This window comes from Mastigoproctus giganteus, chromosome 1 (assembly GCF_048544385.1).
Source record: "Mastigoproctus giganteus isolate SK-2022 chromosome 1, ASM4854438v1, whole genome shotgun sequence".
NCBI classification, from domain to species: Eukaryota; Metazoa; Arthropoda; class Arachnida; order Uropygi; family Thelyphonidae; genus Mastigoproctus; species Mastigoproctus giganteus.
In genome coordinates, this window is record NC_143575.1 from 22,989,551 (window position 1) to 23,016,038 (window position 26,488).

General features: G+C 35.5%; 2 protein-coding genes across 6 annotated transcripts in view; one reads left to right on the plus strand and one right to left on the minus strand.

Annotated features, from left to right (window-relative positions):
• Window positions 1-720, plus strand: part of Elys (AT hook containing transcription factor 1 homolog) — a 315,674-nt gene extending 314,954 nt beyond the window's left edge. For all 3 annotated transcript variants that reach the window (XM_090371873.1, XM_090371882.1, XM_090371891.1), the window contains exon 38: window positions 91-720. In XM_090371873.1, coding sequence (XP_090227999.1) covers window positions 91-283 — 193 coding nt within the window. In that variant the 3' untranslated portion in view covers window positions 284-720. The remainder of the gene's footprint in view (window positions 1-90) is intronic.
• Window positions 721-14,128: 13,408 nt separating this feature from the next.
• The window catches only part of LOC150090634 (NAD kinase-like), a 109,887-nt gene continuing 97,527 nt past the window's right edge, over window positions 14,129-26,488 (minus strand). For all 3 annotated transcript variants that reach the window (XM_090371921.1, XM_090371903.1, XM_090371912.1), the window contains exons 11-12: window positions 19,050-19,251; window positions 14,129-14,277 (exon numbers count right to left, since the gene is read on the minus strand). In XM_090371921.1, coding sequence (XP_090228047.1) covers window positions 19,050-19,251 — 202 coding nt within the window. In that variant the 3' untranslated portion in view covers window positions 14,129-14,277. The remainder of the gene's footprint in view (window positions 14,278-19,049; window positions 19,252-26,488) is intronic.

Below are 26,488 nucleotides of genomic sequence, written 5' to 3' on the forward strand. Positions count from 1 at the left end.
TAGAAGATCGAAACAGCTTTCTTGGAGTTATATTCTCTGTATACTTCATTGTCCAGTGTATTAATGGTATATTTTCTGTTTTGCTTGCAGAAGCCAAAGGATTACATCTGTTCATTCTTCCCAGAGTGTTATCAACCTTATTTCACCTATTACTGAAGTTAGTGAAGCAAGCTCATCAAAGACTATGCTAAAATCTCAGAATTCTTCATCTTTGGCTAGTAGGCACAGTATGATTTTGCGAAGGTCACGGATCAAAGGTCGCAAATATGTGAAACTAGTATGATTTTAAGTTTATTTCAAGGATAAGCTCTTTATTAAGACTACTTGCCACAATATCTATATATACTGTGATCAGACCCTCAAGTCTTGTTATTGGTGTCTTCCACTGCTTATGAGTATGTGGAATAGTTTTACTCGATGGTGTACATTACAAGAGACTTGAGAAAATATTTGGAACTGTACAGTTTTTGTTTTAAGCAAGTTTAGTTAACTGATCATTGTATAAAATATGTACATTTACATGTGCCGAAAATTTTCATTGCTAACTTTTCCAAAATAGTATATTTTATCTTCTCATCATGGGTCCTTTTTATATCAGTGACTAAAACACTCTGTTGTAAGAGTACCACATATGTTACATATTTCTTACTGTTCTATAGAATAGTAGCTTTAAAACTCCAATCAAGTATTGCAGCAGTGCTGTAAATTTATGTAATCCCATTAAATTTGGAACTGGATTCAAAGTTTAGTGAAATAAAAAAGTAATAATGCTGTGAAATCTATTTCTGTTTCATCTTCACGGAATGTACAAAGATGAAATGTTTTTTTATGCAGAAGAAAATTATTAAGTTTTTTTTTAAATAACAGTTAGCATTATCTGTAATGTATAATTTCCAAATTGAATGAAATAAAATTCTGTATTAAAAATATGTGGGGAAAAAGTCTCTCAAATTTGCTATATATTTTTTTTTTTAAATTAATAATGAATTGTAACACATGTAGTACCTTAGTATTATGAATATTATGCATTTAAGTTATCAGATTTGTAAGTGTGCTCCATTTTATAAATAGTTTCATTGAATAATTGTATTAATTATTGCAGCTATTGAAAAGAAAAAATAATTCAGGAAACATTGTTACTGTTGTGTTGATATTTTAAGATGTTTAAAATTAAGACAAAATTTTACTTATCCTTCCTGAAAGAATAAAATAGAAAATTTTATATATGATCTAGGGTATAATTTATTTATTAGATATACCATAACATACACTATAGTAAGAATTCCTCGTATGTTGTGACCATAACCAAATAAACTTCTGGTTATGACTATAAGTTATATGAAAATGTAATTCGTAAGTCCTTTGCACAGCTATAGTTCTTAACTGTTTATAATTCTTATCAGGTCATTAAGAAATTTTCTGTTTCCACTAATTATATTTTTTTCAGTTGAGAAGAAAAGAAAAATAATGTTGCAGTGTATCAGTTTTCATTACATTATATTTTTAAATAAACAAAATAAATACTCATTTTATTGCTAAAAATACAGGCAAGCCAATCATGGCTTTATGACATGAATCACACCAATTACTCAGAGAACAATTGATATGGCAATATTTTGGTGGTTCTTTAAATTACCACATTCATTGAAAATAATGAAATGCCATACAGAGAACACTAGGAGCATGGTTGCAGTAGGGTGCCTTCAAATGAATGCTTGAACTGACTAAGGTTTGCTTTGAGAAGGAGAAAGCACGTCCTGTTGAAGCTGCATACCAGTGCCACCATAGATATCTTTGATTACCAATGGGGAAGTTTTGACACAGGATGAAACCATTGATTTGCATGAAGGATTTTGTTGTTTGGATTGTTATTATTTATTAGTTTGAAATTCACTTTTTTTCCCCCTTTCCAGTATTTTAATTTTAAAAATTTTTATTCACTTATAATGTGACTACTGAAAAAAAGGTGGCAGAAGATTGTCATAAAGTATGGTTTTTTTTGCCAGGTTTTGCTACTATTGTGTGAGCAATAAGGTTTATGTATATACAGGGTGCTTCGAAATTACATGGAACAAATATAGGAGCATAGTCTACTGCTAAAAATAAGATAAAAAGTTTCTGTAAATATATGTACCAAAAGTCGTGATTTCCAAGATATTAAAACATTAATCATAAATTAAAAAAACATGTAAAACAGACTTTAAATAGTACAAAACAAATAAACCAACACTGAAAGAATAGTTTTGTTCTACTTTGAATAACAAGTGTTGTAGGGTACATACTAGCATTGTCAATTTATCTGTTACTTGAGTTTCAGGTTCCACAACAACTGCAACAATTTTTACAGTATGGCATTTGTTAAGCTATTATGGGAGATGTTATGAGTCTGTTTACCTTTGCCAAGTTAACTGATATGATTTTAATTTATGGTGAGGTTCATAAGGATTCCATAGCCGCAGTTTGCAGATACACTGAAAAAGTTTCAACTCCATGAGAATCAAATCATAAAACATTTTGCTTTTGTGGAGAAACAACTTAGAGGAACAGTAACATTACATGAACAGCAGTTGTATCCATTTCACAGTATTCCTGTACAAGAATCATTGCCACAAGATGTAAATAAATGCAGAATTTTTGTCAGTGGCTCATTTTGTAATATACACATGAACTTCAGTTTCTCAGCCATGTTCTGGTTACAGATGAATCATGTGTACAAGAAATGAAATTCTCAATAATGTTTCCTTATATTTGGTGTAGTGTTCTTGGGGACAATCTTACTGTTTTTTTTTTTTTTTTTTTACCAGCAAGGCTTTTACCAATGTCATACCCACATTTGCTGTGAAACTATTCTATTTAGTGGGGACACTTGGAAGATATACCTTTTGAAAATTGCCAAAGGATGTAGCTTATGCACAATGGTACACCAGCCCACTTTTCCAGTAATGTTTTTAACTTTAAATATGAAGTACAATAACTGATGGATTGGTCAGAATGGCCCTGTATGCAGTCATCATGATCACTTGACCTCACACCCCTAGATTATTTTGTTGGGGATAATATGCAATCTGTGGTTTATTCTATGCATATTACCATTCTTTTTATATTTCATGTTTAATATCCCAGAAATAAAGGCTTCTGAGATGTGTTTTCAAGAACTTTTTTCCTTATTTTTAGCCGTAGAATATGCTCCTACATTTGTTCCATCCAATTTTGAAACATCCTGTATAAAGTAAAGGGTCGTGAACACAACAAATAAACAATATAAACATAAACATTAATATGAACATACTACAGTGAGCAATTTAAAAAAAATGTGAATTTCATTGGCTTAAAAATGGCTTATTCAAGAAATAGGAGTATGCTATTTTTCAATGCAGTCACCAACTCCTACCTCTACAAGCTTTTTGATTCTATCAAAGAAGACTATTTAAAATAGTGTAGCAAATTCACATTGTCCCCAAACTTGCATACATCAGTAAATATGTCTTCCTCCCACTGATGTTACCTGTATCATTCTGCACACCTGTCAGAGGACCTTAAAATGTCATTAAACAGTTATCCATCAAGAGGAAGTTTCACTGTCATAACAGTTGTCTTTTGTGTGCTTAGTATAAGCACACAAAAGATGCAAGGAAGCCAGGCTGTTTCTGCATCAGTCAAAAAAAAAAAATTGTTTACATCCTATATCCAATCATATCAGTCTTCTAAATGCTAGAAGGTACTGAGCCAACTGTTATATCAGTCTTCTAAATGCTAGAAGGTACTGAGCCAACTGTTCCTTAAATTTTGCCAGACTGTTAACCTTGATTACCAACAAGCTGACCAAACTTAAACTTCTTTAGAAAGTTAGGTTTTTGCATTAGTTTGTTTCTACGTTCCTTTTCAATGTGAAAATTACACTGTCATTCATTTGGCTATACCCCCTCTTCCAAATGCCTTATACACCTCAATTAGTTCTCCCTCCCTTAGCTGCCTACTTTTCAAACTCTGTAACCCACAACTTCATAGCTCTCCTGATATCGACAATCCTTTGCTATCTCTAGGTGATCACCTATCTTTGGATCCTTTAAAGAAACTCATTGTCTTTCTTTAGTGACTGACAGATCTGAACACAGTGCTCCAAATTCAGTCTCACCATTGACTTGTATTACAGGAAAATAAACTTTCTCTATATATGTAAAAGTATGGTAAATTGTTGATAAGAAAGACACTGTCCCAATTTATAAGCTGTTCTTGTGTTATTTTCCAAAGATCAGCAAAAGTGAGTTAAAATTTGCTGATGTCTTGACACAAGTTCAACAAAACCTGTGTTTTATCCTCAGTTTTCATCTATGAAAAATCATGGATATGACATTATGATCCAGAAATGAAACTGAACTAAACAATAATCCATCATTTGAAAGCATGGAGGCTGCTAAAAAAAATTCTGTACTGAAGTCTGCAAAAAATTGATGTCAGTTCTGTTTTTTGACACTAAAGGAATAATTTTACAGTACTTTGTTCCAGAAAATCAAAGTGTAAATGTTTCTTATTATGTTAACACATCGAGTGCATTTGGACAGGTCTGTTTTAAAAAAAAAATGGTCCAAATTTGAAGGAGAAACAGTGGTTTCTTTCTTTCAGAATAACACAAGACCTCACATCACACAAGTGCTATAAGACACCCACTATAACCAAAACTTTGCTACCTGTGATTTTTGGCTTTTCTGAACTTGCAAAACATTTACAGGGATAAAAATTCACAAGCAGTACAGAAGCAAAAAAAAAAAGCCTGTGCTTCTGTAGTAAATGCACTCTTGAAAAATGACCTGTAACACATCTTTGAAATGTTACCAGCTACTTTAAATAGTGTATGGATTGTTGAAGACTGTTGAATATATCATCATCATCATCATCATCAGCCATTTTCAATCCACTGCAGGATGAAGGCCTCTCCAGCAACTTTCCAGTTCCTTCTGTTTTGAGCACTGGCCATCCATTTACTACTCAAAAACTCATGAATTTCATCTATCCATCTCCGCCTTTGTCTTCCAGGTTTTCTTCTAGCTCCTCTTGGGTACCATTCTGTTATTTTCTTAGTCCATCTGTCATCATGTCTTCGAGCTATGTGTCCTGCCCAAGACCATTTTAGTTCTTTAGTTTTGATAAGAATGTCCTTTACTTGAGTTTGCTGCCTAATCCATGTGTTTCTCTTCTTATCTAACAGTCTGATTCCCAATATAATTCGTTCCATTCTTCGCTGTGTAGTTCTTAGCTTCTCTTCCATTCTTTTGGTGAGTGCCCAAGTTTCACTTCCATAAGTCATGGTGGGGAGTATACATTGATTCATTATTTTACGTTTCAGACAAACTGGGATATTGCTCTTCAGTATGTGACCATATTTCCTGAATGCTATCCATCCAAAATTTATTCTTCTCTTGACTTCCAGCCATTTATCATTATTACAGCTAATAACTTGTCCCAGATAAGTATATGACTCCACCTTTTCAATTACTGCTCCTTCAATCATTATTTCCCTTTCTGTGGCATACTTGTTCATCATTACTTTTGTTTTAGCCATATTCATCTTTAGTCCAAAATCCTTACTAACTGTGCATAACTGATTAAGATTTTCCTCTAATTCTTTGGGATCTTGGCTTATGACCACAATGTCATCTGCAAATCGTAAATGGTTTAGGTACTCTCCGTTCACATTGACTCCTTTCTGCGACCAGTCTAATCTTCTGAAAGCTTCCTCAAGGGCAGCAGTAAACAGCTTCGGAGATATTGTGTCTCCTTGTCGAACTCCTTTCTCGATTTTAAATTTGCTACTGTCTTTGTCTAGTCTAATAAAGGATGTAGCACTCTCATATATTTTCTTCAAAATCATAATATATGGAGTATCTATGCCTTGTCTTTCCAGTGCCCGAAACATTGCCTTATGCTGTATGGAGTCAAATGCCTTTTCATAATCCACAAATGCCAGGCATAATGGTGTTTTATATTCATTTGCTTTCTCCATTAGCTGTGATATTACGTGAAGGTGATCCATAGTTGAGAATCCTGTCCTAAAGCCAGCTTGCTCTTTCGGTTGATTCTCATCAAGTATTCTTTCTAATCTGTTAGTAATGACCCTTGTGAACAACTTGTAGATATGGGATAACAAGCTAATTGGTCTATAATTTCCAATTTCTGATTTATCTCCTTTCTTATGCAGCAAAACTATGATTGCATTATTCCACTGCTTAGGCATCACACCTTTTCTAATGCACTTTGTGAAGAGCCTTGCCAGTTTTTGTGTTATGTCTCTTCCTCCCAATTTTAACAACTCTACATCTAGCTTCTACACTAACTTCATCTCTACACTCTAACTTCATCTCTACATCTCTACACACTAACTCTACACTAACTTCATCTTCCCCCGGGGCTTTCCGATTCTTCATTTTCTTCAATGCATGTTCTACCTCATCAGGAAGAATATCGGGTATGTCGTATGTGTTGCAACTTTGCAATCCATCTTCCCCACTGCTGGTATCATTCCCTCGCTCCTTGTATAATTCTCTATAGTAGTCTTCTGCTATTTGAATTATGCCTTCTCTGCTGTTTATAAGTACACCATCGCTATTCTTCAGTTTCAGTATCATTTGTCTTTCTGTATTACTGCTCATGGCTGCTGACTTAAATCCTTTGTTTTCCCTTAATGCTTGTTCTACTTTTCTTGTGTTAAATCTTCTTATGTCCTCTCTGAGTCTCTTTCTAATGGCTTTGCATAACTCAGTATACTCAATTTTCTCCCTGTCAGTGTTTTTCTTGCTCTTCATTTGTCGTCTTTGGTTCATCATGACAAGTGTTTCTTGACTAATTTTCTCTTCTTTGGATTTCTGTTTCCCTATAGGTTTCTTGGGTTTTATCACTTTCAGAAAGTTGTAATATTCCTCGTCGATATCTTGGTCCTGAGCAGTCTGCAGAAGCTCAAACTTGTTCTTAAGTTCCAGTACATACTGCTTTTTCTCCTCCTCTGTTATTTCAAAGACCTTTGTATTATTTACTCGAGTCAGTTTTTTCCTTTCCTTTCCTACATCTATATCAAGTGTACATCTTACCATTCTGTGATCACTTCCAACATTTACCTTATTCAGGACGGTAACATCATTCACAATATATCTTCTGTTAGTGAGGATGAAGTCGATTTCATTAGTTGTTAATCCATTTGGACTCTTCCATGTCCACTTTCTGTTCACCCTTTTCTTGAAAAAAGTGTTCATTACTGACATTCCTTGAGATTCTGCAAATTCCACAAGTCTTTCATCTCTTTTATTTTTTTCACCAATTCCAAAATTTCCTATAGTTCCTCTTTCTGCGCTGTTTTGCCTTTTTCCAACCTTAGCATTGAAGTCCCCCATAATAATAGTGTAGTGGGTTTTCTGCTCATCTAGAAGACTCTCAATTTCAGTGTACATTTCTTCAACCTCTTCATCATCATGGCTCGATGTTGGTGCATAAATCATTATAATCTTTAGCTTGTACCTCTTAGAAATCTTGAGTATTAGTCTTGACACCCTTGGTGATGTACTTTTGAATTCCAAAATGTTGTTTTTAAAATCTTTATGGACCAGAAACCCAACTCCACCTTCACTCCTTTCACTGTTTCCATTAGTGTACAGCAGATTTCCACTTGATAAACTTATAAGTGATTCATTTCTTCTTCTTGTTTCAGCCAAACCGATGATATTCCAATTCACATTTTCTAATTCCTTTTCCAGCTCTAATATCCTGTCTTCACCGATGAGTGATCGTACGTTATAACAGGCCAAGTTCAATTTCCGTGCATGGCAGCCTGGTCGTACCCAGAGATTCTTATCACCCTCTGCTTCTACTCTGATCCTCTCGCTGCCGTAAGAGGGAGAGTGAAAGCTGCTGGGGACTGAGGGCCATTTGTATTGTTGTGCTCATTGCTGGAGGGTTTGGTCTTTTCCTCTTCACGCTGACCAGGCGTCTTGAAGAGAACCACTCTACACGTTCGTTGCCACCTAAGTGACGTAACAGGGCTTACCATCGAGAAGGTGTGCATGAGTGGATTTTAGGGAGGCAGGCCAACCGGACTTCTCCTAAATCTTCTGTAATAGAGAGATATTGGATCCATCAGTGTTTTAGGCTGAGTGTCTGATAACACACAGGATACCTGTTCCCCTCTAAGCCCCGTTGAATATATATATAATCTATATATTTTTCAATCTGCCCTCATATTTGGCCTTTTCAGTGTCTGAAGAGATTGAGCTACACGGTCATAAATGTTTTAGTATAATTCCAAAGATTCTGAAAAAAAAATAGATGCCATATTAAAACATAACCCAGTTGTATCTAAAGGATACTCTTAGATAAATATATACAAGACTATAATAAAGTATAATTGCCAGGATAGCTAGCCATTAAAATTTCAATTATGGTCTTATGTACATTTTGATCCCTATGCCATTTAATACCTCTTTTATGGATTAATTACCAAGAAAATAAAAATATTTTCTAGAAACAATCTAGTATAGGGTTAGTGATTGACATGCCACAGAAAATCCACAAGCCACCGAGTGCTATCCATATGATTCCTTTTCCCTACTGCAGTATATCTTTCAACCTGCTAACAATTTTTTAATTTTTATGTAAGAGGGCTGTAGTTAGCCAGTTTTGTGGGCAGAGGGAGTTGGATTTTCGCCTTTAAGTTATTCCAAGTTTTTTAAACATGCAAACACACTTGTACAGACACTTATGATGCCAATTCGGTGCCAGATGTGGTCATGCTGAGTCTCCACCCCATCCTATCAGTTTTATATGCCTTTCATTTGCCTTTGTTTTAAAAGTTGCTATATACTGTGTTTTTATTGTAATAAATGTTATTCTTGTGCATGACTGAGGTGTCAAGTATATTGTTCTGCTAATATCACATACTAACATTGTCAACATTTATATAGGCCATCAGAGATAATGAAAATTTGCCATATGAACATGCCTCATTTATTTTATCATGTCTCAGCCTTTTGTATAATGGGTCCTGGATTTTTGTTTGCTTGTGTTTTTGTCCACACAACATTCTGTGCAGTCTACCATAGTTATGGAGTTAATGTGTGATGCTGACTTCCAGGATCAGGGTTACTACACAAACTAGCTTACCAAACAGTGTGCATGGGTCTTTACCTATATAAACCCTATTGTTTTAACACTCTATCTGGAGCCTTAGAGATCCCACCCCCTAAATCTGGGACTTTATTACTACACTGTATATGCTGCAGTTATTTCATTTTCCTGGGCCCTTGTGGCTGGCACCTCTGTAGCCAGGTGGGAAGAAGCAGCAGTGTGTAGCACACGCTTCTTGATTAGACCGGGGTTCAAGCCCGTCACCACACCAAATACGGAGGATGCGGAAAGGTCAGGGAATGACCACCGCATATCCCGAAGCAATATGGCCTTAGTTGCTAATGCTCCTAGAAAAAAAAAAAAAAACCAAAACCCTTGTGGCTAGTATACCTTTGAGCACGGTTCCAAGAGACAATGCAAATGCATGTCATATCTGGATGGTATGTAAAAGAATAAGTGCATTAGCATATATGTGTAAAGTGCCTATTGTCTTTGTCTTGTCCATCCATAAGTAATAATTCAAATCCTAATGGATGGATTTTCATAAAATTTTATATTTCACTATTTCAGAAAAATTTGTCAACACATCCCAAATTTCATTAAATTCAGACCAATAGAAATCCCACAATTATTATTTCTTTTCTGACATCTGCTTGCAATAACTTGACTCCCAGTGGATAATCTTGATGGAATTTTATATTTAGCTCTTTTACAGGGATTGTCGAGCCACCCCAAATTTCATTAAAATCTGACCAGTAGTTGAGCAGGCTCAACTCTGATGGGATTCTTCCTCTTGTTCAGATTACAAACCTGAGGGGACAAAAATTCAAATTGGGGAAAGACAGTTATAGAATAGATGTGCAGAAATTTGCCTTTAGCCAGCAGGTTGTTGTTTGCTGAAACAAACTTCCATCTGTCATTGCGGAAGTTGATAGCTTAAATAAATTCAAGGAGGAACTGGACAAACGTTTAGAGGGAATGTATGTGTGAAATGATTTTTTTTTTTTTCGATTTTTTTTTTTTGTCTGATGCTACGTAAGCTTACTTTCTTGCATCATATGCCTCTACTGATGCTAATGCTAAATCTGGAAATTAGCATTTCTTTGTGCATCCATCCATCTGCATGTAATTACTTAACTCTCAGTAGATTATTTTCATGAAATTTTATATCTGGCTCTTTTAGAATTTGAGCCTTCCCAACTTCAATTAAAATCAGACAAATAGCATTAGTAATAATTACCAAATAATTCTGTATTCACACCACTGTTTACTCCTTTCTTCAACTCTAAAGTGTGAGTAGCCTTATTGTAAACTGTATCCACTTCAAAATAGATACAATTTACAAATACCTTAGGACTTTTTTTAACCTTTTATTACTATCATGGTATCTAAGATGCCACATTTTTTACTTTTTCTGTTTTTTTTTTTCATTTGTAAATGATATCAAAATCTCACATGTATTTTTGTCCACCAGTATTCACTAACTCATTACGATATTTTCTATTTTCACTTCAATATGCAGTTAACTGTAAGAAACAGAAGCCAGGTGAACAAAAACATTTGTTTCTAGTAAACGAATCCCATTCCATGTGGCATCAGCGACATTTATCTAGCTTTGTTTTCATTGGCTAAATTTAAAGATCTGTTAAAAATACAAATGCTCATATTGCATCTGCCATGCAAGCATCTATATTTCAATTCAAGAGGTAAGTGACCCTGAAAATTCTGAAAAATATGATAAAAACTTTATCATTGGGTCCTCTCATTCATTTTTGTTCAGTATTTTGCGATTGAATTTAGCAGCTTATTTTCAATCCATTCATTTTTTATGATTAAAACAAAAGAAAGTATCTCACAGATGCCACATGAGCATATTTGTTCCATTTAGGGGCATGAGTAATGCAAGGTTAATGAAACATTTGAAATGTAATGAGATTGATGGTCCTGAGAATAAACTACCAATGATATAAACTTGCTATTTAAGACCAGTCTTCAAGGCTATTTCTGATGACACTGTTCCCTTTACAAATATTACATGAAGGCTGCTCTAGGCTCCTCCTGACAATACCTGTAAATTGCATTATGAACTCAGCATCCGACCCAAAGTCAGAGATTTTTTTTTTTTTAATTATTAATATTAAGAAACATCAGTGAGCTAGATCTGGTAAATAGGATAAATGGATGGCCCATCAATTCACATCTACAGCAGAGCGTTTATAATCCGAACTAAGTGGGACCAGGAGTAGTTCGGACTTCTGATTTGTTCAGATTTTTGAATTTATCAAAAATACTGGTCTGGAGACTAAAAAAAAAAGGTTTAGAAATAAAAACACTAAGTTGTACTTACGTATTTTTATTCATAGGTAACAAAAGATATGCAACTTTCAGCCACAATAACACATATGTATAGGCCTTTAACAAAAATAATTACTTTTTTTTTGCTGCACCATTTTTGAACTTTGTTTTGTTATTGCCATATCTCTCACTCTTTTCAGAGTTGGACAGCATTCAGTTTGTTGATTGTTTGTCAATTTTCACAAATCATTTAATTTTGTCAATTGGTAAGGTTGGTTGGTTGATTTGAGTATTTTTCTGTCACATCAGCTTCTATGGCTATATGTGCTAAAATTGGTAAGGTAATAAAAGTGTAAATTGGTGCTCTATATCTTCATTTTTATAGCCTATTATATTTATATAATAATCGAAGATAATATTTCTCCGATTTTAGCTTATTAGAATTGCCATTTAAATAGATCAAAGTTAAAGTTGCAAAGGTGATCACAATAACCGGCACTTACTGTAATTATTGTATGACACCAGCATAAAAAAATAAATGCTGGATTATTCGGATTATTGACATTTAGATTTGATGCTCTACTGTATTTCTTCATTTATAGCCTGTTCAATCAGAGAACAATGAGCAACACCATGGCAGATGAACTATTTGAGCTGCAGTTTTCAACTTTTCTGGTCTCATTAACAGTTATTCAACAGTCTTTAATCAAGTGTTCCATTTTCTGTTGATTTTCTCCTGCGTCGGACATTGAAAGCCTCCAGGATTCTGGTTCATCCTGTAAGCCATTTCTCTCTGAAAACCATTTATGTCATCTGAGGGCTTCACCTTTGATAGAGAAAAGCAGTCTGTCTCATAGACTGAGAACCTCAGGACTTGTTTTTTCCAAGGAAAAACATAATTTTTGGCAGCTCTTTGCTTAAACTTCAAATCCATGCTCGGTACTTAAATTTCCATTTATATGCTGTATGGTTAAGGCCAGAAGAGTTTATAACTTCTTCATAACTTTTTATTGCAGCCAGAATACTAGTGCAAACATTAACAATGTTCCATGCATTTTTCATGGAAGCATAGGCTCAACTCACTGCAAGATTGAGCCATTGTGCTGCACAAAAGCAGCTCCTTCAAATCTAAACTGAGCTTAGTATATGGCTGCCATAGCCAAGTGGTCAAGTAAAAAGGAACATTTGTACACCCATTTGAGTTGATTTGTGTTTCTAGCCCATATGACTGCTGTCCTTGTATTTTCACTATATTTTGAATCCCTCTGATCCCATGTGGCCATCCTGGAGAGTATAACACAAAATTTAACAATGTTGCCATACTCAAGTAGTTAAATGTTAGGGTAGATTTGCACACGTTCCAGTTGACTGCAATTCAAGGTCATGTGACTGCCAAATGCAATGATGCTGTATTCGCTCTATCTTGTTAATTCCTCTAACCCTCTGTGATCATCCCAGAGTATAAAGAGAAAATTTATTTTATTTATATAAAAACATTAGTTGCATTTTGCATTGGTCTGTTCTTTCCAAATGCCCTTGATACATCTATATTTAAATATTGTTATTTGTATATTTTTTTGCAAGTTACTGTTGTTAAGTGTTGGCAAACCAAGCATAATCATAAATATGAATGTATGCATCAAATTCTTACTAATATTACTACCATTTTAATTAGAATAAAAAAGTATCCAATTTTAGTATTTTTACTTTACAAAAAATTTTACAGCAAATGGCAAAAATCCAGGATCTGTTTACTTTATAACATAATGCACCATTTTGTTATGCCATAGTATAAAATATATATACAGTATAGAAATATGAACAATAACAACCTTTTGGTTTTTTAACATTTCAAAACAAATGACATAGCACAGAAATGGTTTCCACATATTTATATAAATCTGTACAAGGAACAGTATTAAACTTACATAATAAAAAATTGTTTGATATGTAAACTTTCCTAAACCAATAAACAGGATGTTAACTTGATTCTGATAAAATTTTAGGATGCTCGACAATACTGTCAATTTTTCACAGCTTTTAACATGATAATGAGATGGAATAATTTATTATCTTATCCAAATATAAAATGCTCACGAAACTAACATATCCAACCATTTCAGTATCTTTAGACTGCAGTTCTGCTAAATGCGTGGGTTATAATCAATCTGTTATTTTTATAAATTTCATTCTGAAGATATTTTGGTAATATATGATGTTCAACAATTAAAGGTTTTTCACATTTCAGTTTAACACGATGACGAATCTGAATACTTTATTACCTTATCCAAGTTTAAAATGCTCACTAAACTAACGAGTCAATCATTTCATTATTTTCAGACTTCAACAATGAAAAGTGCAATGGATTATACTTAAAAGATTAAGTAAAAGCTTAACCTTTGTCTTTGTTATAATGAAACTAGAATGTTCTAAATGCACATAATACTTCTAGGTCATAGCAATTCTTTAAAAATACTGTAATAATTATGCTACAAACTCATAAATATGGAAGTAACTTTTATACTCACTCCCAATTACAAAGTGTATCACCTTTGTATTCAGAAATTGCAACTTGAATATTTTTCCCCATGTAAATAATGGTAAAAAAGTTCACCACTCTTAAAAGTTTTTAGTGTGTCCTGTATATTACAGAAACACTGTATCGGAATGCTATGAAAATTTACCTTTCCCACGAAGGATTAAATCACAGGTTAAAAAAAAAAAAAAAAGAAAGAAAGAAAGAAAAGAAACCCTAACTGGATCAAGACCATATCACAGGGGAACATCTCTTCATGAGTTGTTACTCAAACTGCAGAATTAAATATCAGGCTTTATAAATGATGTTGCTTCCAAAATCTTTAATCTGGGCTTTGGCTAAAATTGGTTAAAAAAAAAAAAAAAAAGAAAGGCAGATTACTATATTATTTTAAAAATGAGAATCAGAATTGAGTATTAAAAGTCAGAAATATTAGGTAATACAGGATTATTCAATTAAAATGCAACACAAGAAAAGTTTATTAAAAATGAATATGCAGGTTAATTAAAACTGTTAACTTATGTAAACTTTTTTGGCTTAACTTATACAGAATCAGTATGCTTATCAGCATAACTTACACAGCATGTGCCAAAAAATAATAATAATACCCTTAATTTTACCATCCCTTCTAATAATTTATTCAAACCCCACTTCCAAAGCCCTAGATGATTGCTTCAACAATCGATTATTCAATTAAATCAAAAATCGATTATTCTCTAGCTGAAGGCAAATCTATTTTGCAATCCTTTTTCAATTTAAATTTATGTTCTGTTGTATGTCATCTAAGAAGGAGTAAAGATATTAACATTTAGTTTACTCAATCATTTTAAAGCTGAAAATTTTGGATATATTTTCATGCCTAGTTTCAAGGTACTGTAATTGATTTACAGGATGCCATCATTCTTAATAAGGATACTCCTTATGTGCCAAATCTTGCTGCTCTTCTCTGTCCCCTTTCCAACAGATCTATATCCTTCCTAAAGTGAGGTTTACAAACATATGCATTATTCAAGATGTAGTTATTACCAAATGTAAGTAGATACAAGCATAAAAAAAATTAGTCTTCTGCCGCCTGTCTAAAAATATCTTGCTCTGTATCGAATGACACTGTATTCTGTTGCCATAGTTACATTGGTGGTGGTGGTGGTAGTAGTAGTAGCAGCAGCATGTGATGCAAGAAAGCAAGTGTATAAACTTATGCAGCATCAGCCAAAAAAAAAATTTACAAAACAATTATCTCTAAATGTTTGTCCATTTCCTCCTTAAATTATTTAACCTATCAACTTCCACGACAGATGCAAGTTTGTTCCAGCAATTAACCACCTGCTGGCTAAAGGCAAATTTCTGCACATCTATTCTACAGCTGTCTTTCTTCAATTTGAATTTATCCCCTTAGGTTCGTAATCTGAACAAGTAGTAGAATCCCATCGGAATTCAGCATGCTCAACCCATTCAAGGCCTTATAAACCTCAATCAGATCACCTCACAGGTGCCTAGTCTCCAGCTGCTGCAATTTGCAGAACTTAAGCCTCTCTTGGTAAGAGGATCCCTTCATTCCCCTCACCAATCTTGTTGCCCTTCTCTGTACAAGCTCAAACAAATCTACATCCTTCCTAAAATGAGGCCTCCACACCTGTATGCAGTATTCAAGGCGTGACCTGACCATTGCCTTATACAGAGGGACAATCACCTCCTTTTTCCTGCTAACAAAATTCCTGTATATCATTGACAAAATCCCATGACCTGCCCTGGCATCCTGTCTGCTTTGCTCAGAAAACTTCATATCTGACAACATTACCCCACTTCATATCTGACAACATTACCCCACGAAGAGCAGTACCCATTGATTACCACCCTCTGTCTTCTCCCACTCAACCATCCTTTTATCCATTGTAGCAACTTACCCTTAATACCATTCTGCTCCAATTTGTACAGTAGTCGTCCATGTGCAACAGTGTCAAAAACTTTCCTGAAATCCAAGTATATGATATCAAAATTATTTTTTGCATCCAGTTCCTTTGTAACCACATCAAAATATCCAATCAAATTTGTCAGACAAGACTTTCCCTTAACAAACCCATGCTGTGTCTGAATTATTGCTGCAGTCTTGTCTAGATGATCCTGCAATGCATCTTTAACCAGTGACTCCATTATTTTACCCGGAACAGAAGTTAAACTAACTGGTCTGTAATTACTCGTGTCACCCTTCGATCCCCCATTGTGAATTGGGGATACACAAATGGAGGATCTCCCCTGAATCCAAGGATGCTCTCATAATTATGGCTAAGGGTTTGCATACTTCCTTTGCCGCCACCTTTAATATAACTGGATAGATCCCATCCACCCCAGGTGCCTTTCTTAACTTCAACAGCCTTGTTTAACTTCAACAATTTCTCCTCCACTTTGTTCTCAGTTATTACAAAATCATTAAGCACCCTGCTACAACTTGATAACCTTCTGGCATTTTCAAACCTTAACTGCTCATGTATGAATGTAGATGTCCTTGGCCTGTACCTTAATTCAGTTTATTGTGGCAAGGGGATAACCCGTTTAAGAATCTGCTAGTTAATATTTGTATTTCTGAGCCCAAAGCAGATTCCGTCATTGAATATTTATAGGCATTTAGAAATTAATTAAAGATAATCAATCTTTTGTAGGTGAACGGGTGATAGCTATTATAATGTAAAAGCATACCGGTGTTTGTAGGTTTTCGATAGATGCTAAATTGGATTTTATTCGAGTCCCGAGTACGCCTGAAATTTAGAAAGTTTAATGACTTTGTATCCATATCCTCCCTTTCCAATGTAAATTTGAGTCTAGAATGAATATTATTAAACGAATGTAAAATGTCTTGGATAGTACTACTATCAGTAATAACTAGAATGTCTACCATTACCTGCAGGACAATTCAAAGTTATGTGTACAAAACCCATGCACCAGCATATACATTCTCTCACTGGCATTGTTTCAGTTAATGCTTATGTGCATTAACTGAAACAAATTTATATAAAAATTTATATTTTTATGTCATATACTTTGCATGTAAAAATTTATATACAGTTCCTATATATACATATTCTTACTGCAAACAGTGACAAAATATATATATATATAAAACAGAAAGCATTAATATTGAAATAAAAATAAAAGTTTTGGCAAAAATGGTTTCCAACCTGGATTCGGACATCAAAAGAAGCTGCATATTCAAAAGAAAATTGGATGATCTGATGAGCAATTACAGATTTATTTTAGAATAAAAAAAAAAAAGCAAGAGGGACAACCACCTTTATATACATTTATTAAAAAAAAAAAAAAAAAAACAGATACAAGATCCCCTTCCTCCAATTCAAAAATTAGGCATCAAAAATGAAACAACTGTTCATGTATGTTTTATTTCAATAAATTTTTTTTAAAATAAACTTCTACATTTTAAAATATTTTTGAATCATGCCATAATATGTATTGATGAAAACAGTTTCAAAATGTAGTAATTATTGACAATTTAAAGTTGTTAGGGAACATATCTCTGACTGTCATACGAAATTTGCTTGCTATAGCATGCATTTTTACTACATTCCATTTTTTTGGAACATATGGCATGCGTTACAGCTAGATGAGCTATCTCATCCTGTTAGATGTTACTTGATAATGATAGTAGTAGTAATTGCAAATGATGCAAGTAAGCAAGCTTATATAGCATCAGCCAAAAAAACCCTACACAGTTCACCCATCCATACCCTCCAATAATTTGTCTAGTTCTTCCTTGAATTTATTCAATCCATCCACATCAACAGATGGAAGCCTGTTCCAACAATCTACCACCCGCTGACTGAAGGCAAACTTCCACACATCTATGCTGCAACTGTCGTTCCTCAACTTGAATTTATGCTCCCTCATGTATGTAGTGTTAGCAAGTGGAAAAATTCCATTAACCATTCAGCTTACTCAATCCATTCAAGGCTTTAAACACCTCAATCAGATCTCTCCACAGGTGCCTAGTCTCAAGATGCTGCAATTTGCAGAACTGAAGCCTTTCTAGGTAAGAGCACCCTTTTATTTGCTTTGCTAGTCTGTTTGCCCTTCTCTGCACCCATTCCAGCAGATCTACAGCCTTCCTAAAGTGAGGCCTCCAGACCTGTATACAGTCCTGAAGATGCAGCCTAACCATGGCCTTATACAAAGGGATAATCACCTTCTTATCACTGCTAGCAAAGTTTCTGTATATCATTGATAAGATCCCATGAGCTGTCCTGGCCGCATGTCTGCACTGCTGAGAGAATTTCAGGTCTGACTACACAATTACCGCCAAGTCTTTTTTTCATTCTCCAATACCCTGAATGTAGTACCACACAGTTGATAAGTTACTCTGTGGTTACTGCTACCCATATGCAGTACCTTGCATTTGTAAATGTTAGATGTTATTTCTCAGCCCATCAATAACCCATAATAACAACTTAGCAGTATAAGTCATATATTTTGAGGTTGTGATGTATCATAACAAGATCAAACATCCCACATTTTCAGGGTGCTGGTTTAAAAATGGATTTTGCATGCAAACCACTAGAGATATGACCTGTTGTAATGTTTCGGATGCATCTGAATCAACTATTGTATAATCCTGCTGCTTCTGCTCTGACAACTAATGGCTGTAGAAAATTCAAGTTGTGTGTATGCTGGGACATTTGCCAAAGTCATGCTTTTGTAAATAAATAAATTTCCATTTATATAGAGACAATTAGCACCAGTAGAGTTTAAAAATTAATTGTGAGTGCACATATATCGAATTAATCATTTTAAGAGCAACCAGATTTCCAAGCCCCACAGTTTGCAATGGGATGTGCATTTTTTAAACCCACAACCTCCTTACTTGTGGCCACTCGTGCTAACCACTGGATCATGTTCAATCCTAATTATGCTTCTGTTTCTTTTCATTGTACAACAAACAGCTATCTTTCCTCTCCCTACCTACCGTACACAAAAAAAACATACCCAACAAATATTCTCTATTTGATCACATGATTCACAGACATTACAAATCTGCAGTGGTGAACGTTGGTCTGCACTAATAATTATTATTTATAATTAATATTTAGAGATATTGCTGACTTACCTAACTATCTATTTGATCTTTATCAAGAGAATCAATTGTGTCGTTGCTTGAACTTCGAACTAAATCTGAGTATTCATCAAACTGCCGTTGCTTTTTTCGGACATTCCAGTGTAGACACTCGGCTAAGCTATCAAACCAATCACTAATTTGATCTTGAGCACAGATTGAAGGAACTGGATAGATGGATGTTGTAACACGTAAACTGCATTGAATAAGGGGGGGAAAGCTATTATAAATACATATATAGTTATAAAACTTTTTTTATGTGATCTTGATTCACAAACTGTTAACATTTCACTAATTAGTCAGAATAAAAATGGATACTACTGAATACACTGTTTTGTTTTTTGCATAGGAAATATGCACTGTTCATAATTAAGACTACTTAAATACTGCCATGCTATAAAGTAAACTTGCTATAAGCAGGAGCAGTGGAATGACATGGTTGAACATTAGCTCTGATCTTACACACAAGTTATATTTAAAATTTGTTTTATTTCTGTGATGATTTCTTTCCTAATTAAATTTATATGATATATATACATTATTTAAGTATTATCATAGAGTGGTAAGGATAGTTTGTAAGAAATTAAACATGATTTATGGACTAAGGTCACTGCCAAAGCAATTAGCATTAGCATTAATAGAGGCATATGATGCAAGAAAGCACGTTTATTTAGCATCAGCCAAAAAAAAACCCATTTCATCATTCCATTCATTCCACAAGTTTGTCTAGTTCAGCCTTGAATTTATTTAAGCTGTCGACTTCCACAATGACAGATGGAAGTTTGTTCCAGCAATCAACTATTAAAGGCAGAAGCGGATTTAACAGCGGGCACACCGGGTGCGCGCCCTGGGCCCCGACTTCTGAAGGGCCCACGCAAAACCACAACAAATTAGTTGAACTAATATGTTCAACTATTAGTTCAAAACTTTGTGATTATTATTATGCTATTATTAATTATATTATACATATATTATATTCAAATTTTATTGGAAATAAAACATTAATAGTACATAATATTTTTTATTTATTTAAAAAAATGGTTAACATGTATTTTTATTTTCCCTGTCTCTCTATTTTTTTTTAAGGGGCCCAATATTTTCTTTTGCGCCTGGGGCCTCAACCGACCTTAATCCGCTACTTATAAAAGGCAAATTTCCACACATCTATTCTACAACAGGCTTTCCTCAATTTGAATTTATGCCCCTCCCATTGAGCTTGCTCAAACCATTTAAGGCCTTATACACCTCAATTAGATCACCTTGCAGGTGCCTCGTCTCCAGAAGCTGCAATTTGAAGAACTTAAGCCTATCTTTGTAACAGCAACCCCTTATTAGAATGAGGCCTCTAGAACTGTATGCAGTACTCAAGGTGTGGCCTGACCATTGCCTTATACAAGGGGATAATCACCTCCTTATCCAGCTAACAAAATTCCTATATATCATTTTTTTTTTTTTTCTTGTTAGTTGTTGGCACGTCGGCTTCTATATATCATTGAAAAGACCTCATGGGCTACTGATATGAAGTAGACCTGTACATGTACAAGACCCCATGCTCAGAAAACTTCATATCTGCCTGCACAATTACCCCCAGGTCCTTTTCATTCTCTACCACTGTCAGTGTAGTACCACACAGTTAGTATGTAATTCTGGGGCTACTGATACCCATATGCAGGCACCTCTGCAGCCTGGTGGGAAGAAGCAGAAGTGCGTAGCACACGCTTCTTGATTAGACCGGGGTTTGAGCCCGTCACCACCAAATACGGAGGATGCGGAAAGGTCAGGGAATGACCACCGCATATCCCGGAGCAATATGGCCTTAGTTGCTAATGCTCCTAAAAACCAAATAACAAACAAATACCCATATGCAGTACTTTGCATTTGTCAATGTTAAACTTCAGCTGCCACCTCTCAGCCGATCTGCTCAACTTTTCTAGATCCTGTTGCAGTAGCATACCATCCTTACTCTCATTAACAACCTACCAACCTTCATATCGTGTACAAACTTGGACATTAAGCCTGATATACCTTCATCAATATCACTGATAAATACAGAAAACAACAATGGGCTCAACATGGACCCCTGGGGAACTCCACTAATAGCATTAATCTATGAAGAACAGTGTCCATTGATTACCATTTTCTGTCTTCTCACACTTAACCATCTTTTTATCCATTGTAGCAACTTGCCCTTAATGCCATACTGCTCCAATTTGTACAGTAGTCTTCCATGCGCAACAGTGTCAAAAGCTTTCCTGAAATCCAAGTATATGATATCAAAATTATTTTTTGCATCCAATTCCTTTGTGACCACATAATATTATCCAATAAAATTAATCAGACAAGACTTCCCCTTAACAAACCCATGCTGTGTCTGAACTATAACTGCAGTCTTGTCTAGATGAGCTTGCAGTGCTTCTTTAACCAGTGACTCCATTATTTTCCCTGGAACAGAAGTTAAACTAACAGGTTTGTAATTACTTGTGTCACCTTTCGATCCCCCTTTATGAATTGGGGAAACATTTGCACATTTCCAATTGTGGGGACCTCCCCTGAGTCCAAGGATGCTCTCGTAATGATGGCTAAGGGCCTGCTTACTTCCTTCTTTGCTGTCTCCTTTAATATAACTAGATCCCATCCACTCCAGGTGCCTTCCTTATGTTTAACTTCAGCAATTTCTCCTCCACTTTGCTCTCAGTTATTACAAAATCATTTAGCTCCCTGCCAGAGTTTGATAAACTTCTGGCATTCCTCTTCCTAAATAACTCCTCATGTGTGAATGTAGATGTAAAATACTCATTCAGTTTGTCAGCTGCCAGAGCAGAATCACCAACAATCGAACCATCAATATCAAGTGGACCAATCTGATTCATCCCCCTTCCTTCTAGAGTTTACATAAGTAAAGAAGTCTTTACTGTTTTTCTCTGCATCCTTCACCAAAGATTTCTTGTAATCTGCCTTTGCTCGCCTAACCTTCTTTGTCACTTGATTACAGACTATCTTATATCTACCACAGGCATCCTTGTCTTTTGATAATTTATATGCATCCCATGCATTAATCTTTCTGCCACGAGTCTCATTAGTCCACCTGACATCCATTTAGGCCTATACCTTGAACAGTATTTCTTAGTTGGTATGAAAAGCCTAGTAGCTTCCAAGATTAATTCCTTGAATGCTTCCCATTTATAATCTGTGACTCCTGATAATTTATATGCGTCCCATGCATTTTTCTTCTGTGCACAAGTCTCATTAGTACATCTGACATCCATTTAGGCTTAAGCCATGAAAAGTATTTCTTAGTTGGTATGAAAAGCCAGCTAAGGTAAAGAAAAGCAACACGAGAACCTTCGGTAAACTTATACCGGGCAAACACGTTTCCAGCTACTGCAGTTTCTCCCCGCATTCTTGGTAAACAGATGGTACGTATTATCGGTAGTGGCAGTAGAAGTTGATAACGATGTATTGATTAGTTTTTTCTCATTATTAAAAGCAGATTATTGAAGTTAGTGAGTGGGCTGAAATTTACTTACAGGTAAACCCTCCAGACTGCCTCAGTCTTAGGGTGTTTATCCCTCCTCCTGCTGTTTTAACCTAATAGGAAAACGACTTCTACTGCCACTACCAATAACACGCACCATCTGTAGAAGTCATTTTCCTATTTTAAAACAGCGGGAAGGAGAGATAAACACCCTAAGACTGAGGTAGCCTGGAGGGTGTACCCATAAATAAATTTCAGCCACGAGGGCATTACACTCATAAACTCCAATAATCTGCTTTTAATAATGAGAAAAAACTAATCAATACATCATTATTGACTTCTACTGCCACTACCAATAACACGCACCATCTGTTCACTGAGAATGCAGGGAGAAACTGCAGTAGCAGGAAGTGAGTTTGTCCAGTATAAATTTACCAAAGTTTCCTGTGGTTCTCGTGTTGGCTTTCTTTACCTTCGCCAAAAAGACTAGCAGCTTCCAAGAGAAGGATTAATTCCTTGAATGCTTCCCATTTAGAATTTGCTGTTGGTGACATCAGTACTGTATAAAATTCAAAAGAACTTTCAGAAATATAAAAACTTTCTGTTTCCAGGAAAAACCAAATATACAAAAAATGTATATTGCAACCACATGCAATGTTAAAAGAGAAAGAAAGCTGTTTGTGCCAGATTTGATTTAGCATTTGCAAAAAAGTAGCAACCTTAACTGGAAAAAATATCTCTGGAAGCAGTAAGTTAATGTACGACAGCCCACAAAGAATACAGGATAGCTCACCTCACACTGGAAACAATAGCACACATTATGTAGTTTTTAAGTTTATATGCAATTTAACCTAACTCAGACTAGGAAGATGATACCCTACAAAGTAGTAATTTAAAATTTTACTGAACTTCAAAAAGGAGATTTCAGAAAGAATAAATAGCATCTCGATCCCCATCATTTCCTAATAGATTGGACATAAGTCATAAAAATGGTTATGGTAAAGTAAATAGTAAAAATGGTGAAACAGAGATAAGCTGTAGCCCAGGTATCGTTGTGGTCATAAGCCTGTTCCTTTAATTAGGACCTTCAACAGATCACTATGTATATCTCAAATGAATTTAAATATCAGTTATGTACGAAAGGAAAAAACTATAAATACAAGTTATATAGAGTATACATACAGAGAAAATTTAGAGAAGAAAAGAAAAATAATAAACAGAAAACTATTGCAGAAGTTAAGGAAAAATAATAATACAAAGGTGGGAATATATTTGCACCATATATATATTGTATTTAATATTATTAATACACCATATAAGCCAATTAGTAGGTACAAGCTTTCCACATCTTAAGACCACAATAGAATGGTGTATGCTTGTACAATATTTACATAACCTGAAAATTTGAGAGGGATCTAATAGAGAATTTTTTATTAAGATAATAATAAAATAATATTGTACCAACCAGCAAACGGTTTAAAAATAAATAACTTTAATCTGAGAATTTCATTATATATATACACAAAAAAATTAAAAACTGAGAATTGTATCAAAAACACTAAAAACTATACAGGGTGTTTCAAAAGTGAGGGTCAAAGATTTAAAGGTTAACTGTACAAACTACAATATGCAAAAAAAAGCCTAGTAAACATGGGTCCTTAAGTGAATCATTTTCAAGATATTGCACATTTCTGGATTCACCACTGACTTATTTGTTTAGGTTGGATTATGCTCATTCTCTCCGTTTCCCCTCTCTCAATGCTCTGAGACGTAGCAGGCATACTAGTACTTGTCAAAGGATAGTCAATATGGAAAGAGGTTACAGCAACGAAGAGTATGCGGACATTATTATTATTATTATTAGCTATATGGTGCAAGGAAGCCTGAGGCTACGCCGCACCAAACAAAATAAAAATAAAAAAATCCCGACTTACCCTGAAAGAGAGAGAGAGAGAAGCAGAAAGGAATCACCAAGAAAGAGAAGAACGATGATATCCAGCTCAGGACCCTGGGTTTGCCAAGCCCATACTCGCCAGATGTGAGCTTCTGTATGGTAAAGCTAGCAGCAGTGCACTTGAGGCTGCATGTTAGTACCAAGAAGCATTTCCCCACTGAAGGCAGCCCAACAGGCGCACGGTCATCAGGATACATCAATGCCTTAGAGAACATGGGCGCTTCACACATGGAGTATGAGCAGGTAGGCCCAGAAGCATAACAGCTCATGTTGAGGAAAGGGTGTTAGAAAGAATAGAACAAAATCCAGGAATTTTGACAAGCAGGGCTGCTCTGCAAGAGCGTGTACTGAGTCATAGCAGTGTGTGGCGAATTTTACATCGCAAATTACTGTACCTCTACCATATCCAGCACATACAAGGTCTCAGCAATACAGACTTCTCCTCCAGAATGAACTTCTGCCAGTGGATGCAACGACAGTGTGTCTTAAACCCCCAATTTTTAAACAACATTTTGTTCACTGACGAAGCTGGGTTTACTCATGATGATATTTTTAATTTTCATAACTGTCACGTTTGGTCTGACAAAAATTCTAATACAATTCATGAGTCACAACATCAGCAACATTTCTCGTTGAATGTCTTGGCAGGACTACTAGGAGACTGTCTAATTGGACCAGAATTTCTGCCAAACAGGCTAACAGGGGAGCTGTACCTTCAGTTCCTGCAGAATGTTCTTCCGGACCTCCTTGACGATGATAATGTTCCACTTCAGCAAGGCCAGAACATGTGGTTTTGCATGATGGTGCACCAGCACATTTTGCTCGAGTTATGACTCGGTATCTAACTAGAAGATATGGTACATAGGTAGGGTGGGCCTTAGCATTAGAATTAGTAGAGGCATATGATGCAAGAAAGCAAATTTATGCAGCATCAGCCAAAAAAAAAAAAAAAAACTTCCACTTCACCCCTCGGTTCGTTCTACCTGTCCATCTGAGCCTTAAATTTATTTAGGCTATCAACTTCCACAACAACGCATGGAAGTCTGTTCCACCAACCAACTACCCACTAGCTACAGGCAAATTTCTGCACATCTATCCTACATCTGTCTTTCCTCAATTTGAATTTATGCCCTCTCAGGTGATTATTCTGAGCAAGAGGCAGAATCCCATCAGCATTGAGCATGCTCAAACCATTCAAGGCTTTATACACCTCTATCAGATCACCTCGCCGGTGCCTAGTCTCCAGACACTGTAATTTGCAAAACTTAACCCTTTCTTCGTAAGAGCGACCCTTTGTTCCATTCACTAATCTTGTTGCCCTTCTCTGTACTCATTCCAGTCAGCTCTACATCCTTCTTGAAATGAGGCCTCCAGACCTGTATACAGTACCCTCAAGGTGTGGCCTGGCCATTGCCTTATACAAGGAAATAATCACCTCTTTATCCCTGCTAGAAAAATTCCTGTATATCATTGATAAGACACCATGAGCTACTCTTGCAGCCCGTCTGCACTGCTCAGAGAACTTCATATCTGCCTGCACAATTACCCCCAGGTCCTTTTCATTCTCTACCACTGTCGGTGTAGTACCACAGAGTTGATATGTTGCTCTGGGGTTGCTGTTTCCCATATGTAGTACTTTACATTTGTCAATGTTAAACTTCATTTGCCACCTCTCAGCCCATCTGCTCAATCTTTCCAAATCCTGTTGCAGCAGCATAGCATCAGTAGTGTCCTTAACAACCCTGCCAACCTTTGTATCGTCTGCAAACTTGGACATTAAGCTTGATATACCATCATCAATATTATTTATAAATACAGAAAACAATAATGGACCCAACACTGAACCTTGAGGGACTCCACTAATAACATTAGTCCACGATGAGCAGTGTCCATTGATTACCACTCTCTGTCTTCTCCCCCCTCAACCAGCCCTTTATCCATAGCAGCAATTTGCCTCCAATGCCACACTGCTCAAATTTGTGCAGCAGTCTTCCATGTGCAACA